Source organism: Ostrea edulis, chromosome 3 (assembly GCF_947568905.1).
Source record: "Ostrea edulis chromosome 3, xbOstEdul1.1, whole genome shotgun sequence".
NCBI classification, from domain to species: Eukaryota; Metazoa; Mollusca; class Bivalvia; order Ostreida; family Ostreidae; genus Ostrea; species Ostrea edulis.
In genome coordinates, this window is record NC_079166.1 from 402,794 (window position 1) to 414,267 (window position 11,474).

The following is an 11,474-nucleotide window of genomic DNA, read 5'->3' on the forward strand; positions in this document are numbered from 1 at the left end:
TTCTGATTTTCCATTTTTTGTACCAAAATTGCAATGCACGTGCGCGCGCGTGCATGCACGTGCAAACAAAATGACTATCACTATGCACATCTACAAACGCTATACTATCATCCTGGAAAGTTTCATATCGATCCCTTTTGTAGTTTCTGAGAACACTACCGGACAAAAAAGTACCGGAGAAAAAGAATAATAATAATAATAATAACTAGTTCTAATTGTAACGGGGACCGTTACATATGTTCCCCAAACCTCCCCCAAATAAAATGTGATGTCCTTGTGAATCTATAGCAAAAAATCATTTTATTTTAGCCTTTAATTACATGTAGTACGTTCAATATGGTCATTTCAGTACCAAGAAATGAAAGAAAGCATTGCACGTGCATACACGCGCATGCGTGTATGATTCCGAATTTTTGTTGATGTCGTTCAACAGGCATTTGTATCATATACCCACAGTATGAATTTCATAACGTTTCCACCAAATATAAGGAAGTTATAGCGATTTTAAAATCGTCCAATCAGAAATCAGCACACGTGCATGCACGTGCTGAGCAGTAATTCTAACCACAGCAATTTGTAAGGAGTACCAAGATACATCTAAACCCCTAATATGAATAGAATTTGATGAAAAACAAAAACGTTATCGTCCTTTAAAAATTGAACATTTAAAAAACGTTGCACGCGCATGCGCGTGTGCGTTGGCATTTTTTGTTACACCAACATATAGATACACATATTGTCTACGTATGCTGTGAATATCATCTCATTCGCTTCATAAATAAGATAGTTACAAACGTTTTAGCATTATCCAATCAAAATGAAGCGCACGTGCATGCGCGTGCAAATTGGTAATTTTGACCATGTAAATCAGTTAAGGGTCTCAATATCTACCTATGATATGAATTTCAAGCCATTTCAATGAACAACAAAAAAGTTAGACTGATTCCAAAGTTAGCGTACAAATTTTGTAATGCGCGTGCACGCGCATGCGTGCGCGTACTGGCAAAATAACTATTATTTTTCATATGTACAAATGATATACTATCATCCTATTTAGGTTTTATATCGCTTCCTTCAATATTCTGATTTTCCATTTTTTGTACCAAAATTGCAATGCACGTGCGCGCGCGTGCATGCACGTGCAAACAAAATGACTATCACTATGCACATCTACAAACGCTATACTATCATCCTGGAAAGTTTCATATCGATCCCTTTTGTAGTTTCTGAGAACACTACCGGACAAAAAAGTACCGGAGAAAAAGAATAATAATAATAATAATAATAATAATAATAAGAAACAGAGTAAAAACAATATGTTCCCAAACTTTGTTTGGGGAACATAATAATAATAAGAAACAGAGTAAAAACAATATGTTCCCAAACTTTGTTTGGGGAACATAATTATCTTAAAGGAACTGAACAGTAAACATTAATTTGTCGCAGAGTAAACTTAAAAGACCTACTGAAACTAAGCAGTGTTGCAATTAATTTTTGCGTGTTTCTTTTACGAAATTTGATCAATTTAACACTTTAAGTTCAAGATTTATGGAGGTCATCCATCATTTCCCAACATGCATCTATGCTCTGACGTAGATGAGACACATTACTATTGGTGACTGGTTCGTTGTTACAGCAGACGACATATCAGAATTAATGGAGATGAATTGATGTAGCAAAATGAATTGAAATCAAGTCAAATAACAATGCATTAAGAAAAAGAAGAATTACATCACTCTCACAAAATTTCTCCAGCTCGTCCAACTTCTGAACTTACTCAGTAGCACTGTATATTATAAGATTCAAAATCAATCAATTTCATTAGACATTGAAATATTTGGAGATAATGAAGGTGACTGTGTCATAAAAAAGAACTGCAATATTGACATGTAAAATATATATTGATCATAATTGATGTACATTATCCACAGATAATATTTTGAGATGCAATTTACAATTATATTATTTATTTACACCAAAACAGTATTACTGAGTGTTACTGTTCAAAATTCAAAAGGCTGGGGTTTAACGAAATCATTCATAATTGCAGTTCTTTAGGAAATGATCCCCTAATTTAGGTCACAACAAATGAGGGTAAAACTACTCTGATTTTCCCCCAAGAGACTGACTGTGTCTGACCTAGTTAATAAACTCTCTGTAACCCTTAAATCATGATAGCATGTCTAAAACAGAATTGTTACTGTATCCCATCATATTTGTGTAATTGGAAATGTTTAAACACAAATGGCATGTTATGTTAGATTTTCATACATGGGAATGCAGAAGGTACGAATATTACCCATTTTTTCTCTTCCTACTTGTAATTTTTAAGCCCTCTTGTGCTCTTCCTTTCCGGATACATAATTGTAAGCTGCATCAATCATAACAGGATACAGACACACAGTATCAAAATATAGGTGTAAAGAACTGTAATTTGTGTATATATATGTAATCTGACATAAAATGTCCAATCTCATGACAGCAAAGACACCCTTGAATGTTCATAGGTACAATTTCTACCAACACAATCATATCAATCAGAGAAACTAACCCTGTCATTAAAATAAACTGCTGATAACATCAGGTTCAAACTGATATCCCACATCTAATTCACTCTCTGCTGATGACATTTTAATGTTGATGATTATAATGTGCCAAATATACACAATATGTCCTACTGACGTCAGCACCAGTGCTGCCCTCTAGTGGATGCTAAGAGACAAACCAGCAGGGAGGTAATGACAGCCCCCAGGGAATGAACAGATTTGTTGATATTCATGAAATACCCTTCTACTTAAGAAAGCTACATTTTCATGATTGTCAGACTTCGTTATATCACAGGCTCTTTCAACCACCATGGGTCGTGGAGTTCTTGCCAGTTCCTTAAGCTCCAATTTACAATTGAAATAGATGCCGTCAACATAAGTAACATTCTTCGTCATAAAAAAAAGTTCAGTCGTGTATTCCAATTTATTTCAAGTTCAAGTCTTCACCCAGTATTTCCTACAATTGCATCCATACTTCTTGATTGTAACAAACTTTGCAGCGCCTAGATATTGATCATGTTATGCTTAACCATCTAGATGTTCTTGTTCTTCATCTTCTTTCAACTATAGTCCAACTGGACATGTCATTACCAGTGATGTTGATACAGTTGAAAATGAAGACCTCAAATCACTTATTTTAAAAGGTCCTAAATATAGAGAGCCTCGGTCTCTCAAGTAGAGACAAAACTTTATCTCTATTATGAATTCTGTCGATTACGCCAGATGATGGGCTAAATATGAAAAGGGAGAGATGAAGACAACGAACAGTGACCAATCTCATCAATCCCATAAGCACTACAAAATAGATAGTTTGGTAAACACGAACCCCTGGACACACCAGAGGTGGGATCAGGTGCCTAGGAGGAGTAAGCATCCCCTGTCGACCGATCACACCCGCCGTGAGTCTTATATCTTGATCAGATAAACGGGCTTATCCGTAGTCAAAATCAATGTGTCACGAACGGTCCAACAATCGGTATGAAACACGCCAGTCAGCATTTGACCTAATGATAGGTTGTATCGGCAAACTAGGTCGTTATAACGATCATAGAATTTGCGAAATGCTGACTTTAAAAGAGAAGTACCATCAACTTGTTAGTCAGTAGCTTGCTTCGATTTAAAAAAGAACAAGCTTGTGTGTATCGAAGCAGTTGAGAAGTATAAACACCATATGCAGTTTTAGACACATTTAATACCCCAGTCAATGGGTCGGATGAATATGAGTTACCGCACCTATACTAGATTCCTAGACTTCATAAAAACCCTTACAAGTAAAGATGCATTGCTGGATTTATTGATATTTGAATATCACGGATTGTAAAATTGTTTTTGCTTCTATTCAATATTTCAATATATTCAGTGTTTTAGACATTTCGATTTTAAATGTTCCCCCTTGTTTAAGGTAACGATAAACTTTACTACTTACTGAGCCAGGGAGCTTACGAAATGAGGATGGACATGAGTGACTTCGACAACGAGACACGATACGTCAAATATCGCAGCATTGCTATTGGTAATGAAACAACCAAATACGTCATGTCTATATCTGGATACTCCGGGGACATTGGTAACACATTTCTGCCTTTATATTACTCTTAGTTTCAATATTGAAATGTTCACTGAATTCTTCAGAAGTAATTTCTGAATTAATTTTGCCAAAACTATGTTCTACACGACATCCAACACCTTCTGTTTCAGTAATAACATGCATAGTTTGATATGAATGTATTCAAATCATTATTTTCTTACTTCTTCGAATGAATTTGTCATTAATATATGTATAGGTTTTGTAGTAAATTGCCAGATAAAGTGTATATGTAATTCCCTTTCTTATTTCTCTTGAAGGGGATTGCTTTACACAAACGAAACTTCCGATACATGGAATGAAGTTCACAACAAAGGACCAAGATAATGATGCTGACGGTTCTAGAAACTGTGCAATAGCATTCAACTCTGGGTGGTGGCATAGAAACTGCCACTGTGGTAATCCTAATGGACTCTACTTGAGAGGGCCCACGACATAATATGGAAAAGGCATCACGTACCATCCTTTTAAAGGCCACATATACTCCCTGAAAACTATGCAGCTCATGGTTAGAAGGGTAGGATAGTGATGAATCTCTATAACAAGTACATACATCTGAATGAGTCTTAAAGAGTCAACCATATAAACAAAAATGTGAGAAAACTTTAGAGGCTGATCTATTTAATGCGAAAAGGGTAAACATAACAGCAAGTGATATATCTCAGAATTCCTATACAATAGGACAAACACGAACATCACGACATTTCAGGTGCCTAAAAAGAGTAAGCAACTTTCTGGTGTTTCCAAGGGTCTGTGATTGTCATGTGAGAGGCATCCCCATCAACACGTTTTGCAATTTCACATTTACTAAAATTTCTTGTTGTAGAATTCACATTTGATATACATATAATGCGGCACAATACTGCTGACGTTTCTCGTGTTCGTTGGGAACAAAGATAGGGGCACATTTACTGGATCCAAAAATGTATTTCTACGAAGGTTTTTATGAATTTTTGGAATCCAGTATATGCACGGTAACTTCACAGGCACTCGAAGTTTTGCAGCAAACGATATCAATTCCGGCTCTAAAGTATTGTATGAAGTTTTTATTTGGTTTTAATGTTTGTATCAGTTTAATAAAAAGGTCCCTCTCCTCGACAAATATGCTTGCTTTCGGGGAACTGAAACATTGCTGACTCCCTCAATGATATACTTTAACTGAGTTTTATGAAAAACTTTTATCCATCAATTAGTGTGATATACTATGGTATTACTTTAAGCGCATAGCAATGCATATGTTGAAGCGAGTATGTGCACTCTGTGACAAACATTTCAGTGCTAGACCTTTCTTACGGTTCGTCATCCATTGGATGGTAATGGTTTTCAGCAGAAATATTGTTCATTCACAAAATAAGAGTATGCGTTTGACTTTATATTTCTGAATGATTATGTGTCATTAATTGATGACTAGGATAGATATATGCAGGCAAATGTGAACATAAATTTCATGCAGAAATTATTTACTCAAAATTTGTCATTCAATTATTGTGCAGTATGTCGGCATATCGTTGTTTCCGGTTATCGTTTGTAGTATGGCGTCTTCATCATACCTAAAAAGAAAAGAGATGATAAAAATAGAACGGTAACGAACATTGAGTAATCTCACAAATCGTATTTGTAATACAAGAATACAAAACTAAAAATAAGGCAAACACGGGCCCCTGGACACCTTGGAGGTGGGATCAGATGTATATGACGAATAGCCGTGAGTCTTTCGATTTAATGTAAAAAATATTACATTGATCACTGTGCTTTTCACGTTTTTTATGTTGTATGTTTAGAAGACGGGATCTCTCTAAGTTTATCAGTACTATTATCACTCTTCACAAATTATAAAACAACGTTTACGTGTTTCATTTATCTAAAAAATGCAGACGTACCATTTTGAATCATGGCTATGAAGTGTATGAAAATTGTTATTTGTCAGAGGTTATTGAACAGAATGTACATGTATCTAGTTTAAGAATTCTAATGTTAGTATCGACACACAACAACTGTTCATGGAATTACATGCACCTTATAAAAACAACATATGGTCCTTCGCATTTTGACAATGTCAGGGAACCAATTCAAAATATCATAAATTTGACAGCAAATTCCTACCTTAGACTTGTATAGGTCCCATCCATTTCAAAATACCTTGCTTGTAAACTATCGTAACCGACATGATCAATGTAAGAAACAACTGGTGGTTCGTTTGCAGATGCAGCTTTTGGCGCTCTGTGTATTTTCCGAAGGATTGTAAAACAAAGTGTATCAAGTAAAATGGTAAGAAGAATTATTTATTCTTAAGAAATAAAAACATGACAAAAATAAAATGTATTTTCTGTCTTTTTAAATAAGAAGGCTTTAAATCGACAATGATCCTTATAGCTGTGAGAGAAATGCTTCATATTACATAAGTTTACCTTACGATGCAACAAACCACGGTTCCGGTGATACTTGCGACAATACATCCTACGGATATAACAGTCAGAGTTGCGATGCATCCTGTAAAGTTATCGATACTCGTTATATCACCTGCGTGTAACATCAACAACATCTAACTCTGCTTCATTTCCCCATGTTGTTGCTGGGTTCATTCTTCCGACATTTTAGTTTTTAATTTGTCTTGGGGGTCTTTTGTTGATTAAAATAAATTCAATTGAATATAATGTACTTTTGATTTTGAATATTTGAAAAAAAAAACTTAACATGAAAAAAAGTGGTTAACATAATTCAATTGTCTTTTGAAACCCCAAAAATACCGTAGGGTTTCTTCGCATAACACTGGATGTAGGCAGAGCTCATCTATGGTCATCGTTATTTACCTGGAATTTACCTTGCTAAGAGATCAGGGTGTTGTGTACGAGTACTTTTGATATACACAGGACATGTCTCAAAGTCGTTTGTAGAGTTTATGTGGTTATAGTGATTGTACGAGTAAAATGGTTGTATTCCGAATGGTAGCTGACACAGTCTACAACCACCCCCTTTTTCTGTCTCTCTTACTCTCTGACTCAATGAATAATGTCTTTCATACATATAGAGGTATCATAAATTGATAATGTAATTATCAAATTTCAATAAGTTACAAATTTTAGAAATCAATGTGCAAATTATTGTTTGATTTTTGATTGTGTAATTTATAATGCATATATATATAGCGGGATATTTCAGGGTCTTTTTTAAATTTTGAATTACAAGAAAATGGGGTTGTGGACAGTTCAAAGCTATCAAAAATCGGGTATACTGGGCGTCATCAAGATCTAAAGAATGCCAGGAAGTATTGGCTGTTATTGTTATCAAAACATCCCTCTGGGGTAGCTCCAGGCCACAGTCTCAGCAGATGTCACTCCAACTGAGATCTATTGTTAAAAGTTTGATTGATAGGCGGTCTACCATTGATCACGATACAGGTAAAATTTTAGGGTGGTAACTTAGAATTGGGTCTTTAAATGAAACCCAATTCTTCTGACATTAGAACATTATTTTCATAACAAAATTACATTACATGTACCTAATCGACACGTTTCTTTCTTCTGTTCAGTAGAGGATGGGATGGCCGTTGTGTTGGGGTATCTAGCTGTCGGGGATGGTGTTTTTGATGTTACAGGATTGGTATAGAGCAGTGGGATAGTGGTTACTGTGTTTTTCGAGGTGTCAAGCCGAGGTCTAGTCCTTGGTATCGCTGTTGTTGTACATCTATTTGTACACTTTGAGGGGTAGATCTTACAGTTATCCCGCCCACAGGCTATAAAAAATTTCAAATTCACGTTTTAAAAAATGAGGACAGCAAACAGCGATCAATTCCACAACTCCCATAAGTAATACAAAACAAAAAGTTCGGCTAACGAAACCCCTGGATGCACCAGAGTAGGGTCCAAGTGCGATATCTAAAATGATGATGATGATGATGATGATGATGATGATGATGATGTTTACGATGACGACGACGAGAAGGAGGAGGATGATTATGATGATGATGATGTGAGAAAATAAGGTGGAAATGACCATCTATGAAGATTTGAAATTCGTTGTATCCAAATGTGCCACGAGGTAAAACTTAATAGCTTCAAAAACAATAATCGCTAGTTTAAATTTAATTTCGATGTCATGATAGCTGGATTAAAGCGTTGCTTTTGTCAGGGGCGGGGGAATCCAATTTCTAATCGAAATAGATAGCTACTCATTAAATTATCAGAGAAAGCGCTGGTAACGAGCTACGATGCATCCGTACGTGACAAAAAAGGTCAGAAATCTTATCTAGAAAATTGAATTATCAAAGTTCCACTATACTCGAAAGTGAGATATGTCATGGAGGTTAAAGTTTAGGTGAAATTTTTATATCTTCCCTATAGAAATAACCTGAGGTAGGATCATTTCATATAGAGCCATGTGCACCCAACTGAACCGTAACGTAACAGGAAACAATACCACTACTCTATAGAGATAGGACCAATTATCTACACTTGTTTAGCTTCACTTTTTCACTGATGGGAATAATATTTACTTTAGTTTGGTCAGTTTTAATAGTAGATCTGAGAGTTCGGAAGTAACTGACATCTCTTCGTTGGCTTTATAAGACAGCTCCGTGACAGAATTGTTTATAAATATTTTGTGACTGTGAGATTTAAATCTCAGCATGCGTGAGCAGTGCGTGGTTTTAAGAGGTAGTGGTGGTGTTTTTTCTTATATAGTGAGTACAATGTTCAATGTCATAAATCCTACAAAGAATACAAAACTCAGAGTAGAGCAAACATGGACCCTGGACACACCAGAGGTGGGATCAGGTGCCTAGGAGGAGTAAGCATCCCCTGTCGACCGGTCACACCCGCCATGAGCCCTATATCCTGATCAGGTAAATATATATTATTACTACAGTAACTTGATTCGAAGAGTCGGATCACGTCGAGTTGACAGGCGCGGATCATAAGATCACACGAGACGCGAAGCGTCGAGTTTGATCTGATGATCCGCGCCTGTCAACGAGACGTGATCCCACTCTTCGGTTCAAGTTACTGTAGTAATGATAAATTTATTATATATCCCCTATGCATTTTAAATCCACATTCAAATGATATTAAATGTAATCCAAATTATCAAAAATACAGACATAGTGTGAAATTATGTTTGGTGTATGCAGTTTTGTTTGTGATGCGGCCAATATTTTAAGCAAAAAACGTTGCTTTGATGCATTGTGACGTCATTGTGACGTTATCAGTTTCAGAGGATACTGATACGGAATCAGAAAACAACAGGGTGGTGATCCGGAAAACCGGATCACACACTGTGAAATCCACAGTATCAAAGAACCATACATTGATGGGTATATAATAAACAGAGTTATCCACAGCCTGGCCTAGAGGTTATAAAACTTTTTGAGCACGTTTTCATACTCAAACTTAAAAATCTGTGTTCCAAATCGTACTCATACTCAAAAGTGAAGGCTATAAACTTTTATTAGATCATCCTCACACTAAAATGGAGTACATGCTCAAGATTTTTCTAGTATGTTTCAAACTTTGCACAGAGCTGTACTTAAAACAAACATGGCTGAGTTTGAGTATGAGTACGGTAAAAGTTTTATAACCTCCAGACAGGTGCCTAAGAGGAGTAAGCATCGATCCTTGACCAGCCATACCCTCTGTGAGCCCTCGGTTGAGTACAAGATAGCATTTGAATACGACTTAGGGTTACTTATATATCAACATTATTTTGTAAATTGGGGGAACGCTAAATCGAATTTAGCATATCTAAAAATGAGATTAATCAAATTTACACTAACTGGTTGAAAAATCAATGTCATCAAAATGGCACATTTACTGTACGTTATAGGAAGACGGCGCTTTATCTTCTAAAGTGAACAGTATTATTTCATACACATGTGCTTCACATTTGTAAAGTACGTTGTTTAAGTAAACTGATAACGCATTATTTTACTAGCGATTGATTCATGTATTGTATTAGGCACTGTTCAGTATACAAGTAACTCATCAGGATTTCTCTATCTACTATTGGGTACTATCAAAGAGTATCAATAGCTCATCCTTACGTCTAGTGTTACATATAAGTTCATATCTTTTTACAAAACAACCCATTCAGATGAATGTTCCATTTACCGAATAGTGCCCTACTTACCGTTGATTTCAACAACTGAAATGATGAAAATTCCTCTGCAGAATATAGTTGCTAAGTTTATCATGATCTTTGAGATTAGGGATTTATCAACACATGCTGATAAGAAAAAGTCAATATTGAAAAGCTATCCTCGGATGTTGTCATTCCACTCCACGTAAGTACGTATGTCATCAGGATGTGTATTTTAAGACATAAAACAAGGAAAAGCAATACAGTATGTAAAACCAACGTCAAATAACATTGTGATAATGTTACCAGGTACTAAAGGTGAATTAACCCGCACAATCATGAATAACAAGAGGTACTGTGAGCAATGCTCACTAAGAATACCCACAGCTTACCCCAATCTCCCAAAGGGTGTTGGTAATAGGTATAAACTACCTCTTTTCTGAGTGTAAAAAAGAAATGGCATGACAAACCGAACCATATTGCTACTTCGATATCCAGTGCGCGTGACCTTTGACCGTTTGACCCCAAAATCAATAGGGAACATCTTCATCCCATGGGTAGTCCATATGTATGATATGGTGACTGTAGGTGGAAAGGATAACGCTTTAGAGCCCGGAAACCATATTGCTACTTCATTGTCCAGTGCACTTGACCTTTGACATTTTGACCCCAAAATCAATAGGGAACATCTTCATCCCATGGGTAGTCCATATATATGATATGGTGACGGTTGGTGGAAAGGATAATGCTTTAGAGCCCGGAAACCAATTATATTTCAAACTAAATTCTACGTTATGTTGTGAGTGTTTTAAAAATGTAATCTATTTTGCTTTTTTGTCTCAACAGACATGTGGTGTATTGAAATGAATAGAACACATTATTCCAATAAATATATAGTCAAACCTGTACTAAGCAGTTACCCGTGGGGTTCAGTAAAAGTGACCTTTATAGAGAGAGTACCGCTTATTAGAGGTTCAGGTCATCAAACAAAACATACACGTTCTTTGATTTACAATTCTTTAGGCTTATGAAATATAAAAGATATGGGTATACACTTAAATGCATGAAAGGCGAAGGTAACGAACAGTGATCAATCTCATAACTCCTATCCATTTAAATGCATATAGATTGCAACATAAGACACAACAATATTTAAAACATTTTTAATTTTTTGAAGAAAACCAATTGATATCGATTGTATATATGCTATTTACTGTTGGGAAATTTTGTTTTAGCAAGTGTGTTTTACATTACTTATTCCAGTTTTCACTTTT

The 11,474-nt window shown here is 35.7% G+C and overlaps 1 protein-coding gene across 6 annotated transcripts in view; it reads right to left on the minus strand.

The window, feature by feature from the left end:
* The window catches only part of LOC125673405 (uncharacterized), a 37,201-nt gene extending 26,779 nt beyond the window's left edge, over positions 1-10,422 (minus strand). For 3 of the 6 annotated variants that reach the window (XM_048909985.2, XM_048909983.2, XM_056159675.1), the window contains exons 1-5: positions 10,252-10,422; positions 7,631-7,864; positions 6,540-6,621; positions 6,235-6,351; positions 5,596-5,681 (exon numbers count right to left, since the gene is read on the minus strand). In XM_048909985.2, coding sequence (XP_048765942.2) covers positions 5,606-5,681; positions 6,235-6,351; positions 6,540-6,621; positions 7,631-7,864; positions 10,252-10,315 — 573 coding nt within the window. In that variant the 5' untranslated portion in view covers positions 10,316-10,422 and the 3' untranslated portion in view covers positions 5,596-5,605. Of the gene's footprint in view, positions 1-3,799; positions 4,668-4,735; positions 5,682-6,234; positions 6,352-6,539; positions 6,622-7,630; positions 7,865-10,251 lie in introns of those variants that run through there. The other 3 variants (XM_056159674.1, XM_056159673.1, XM_048909986.2) reach the window with 3 other exon arrangements.
* Positions 10,423-11,474: the final 1,052 nt, after the last annotated feature.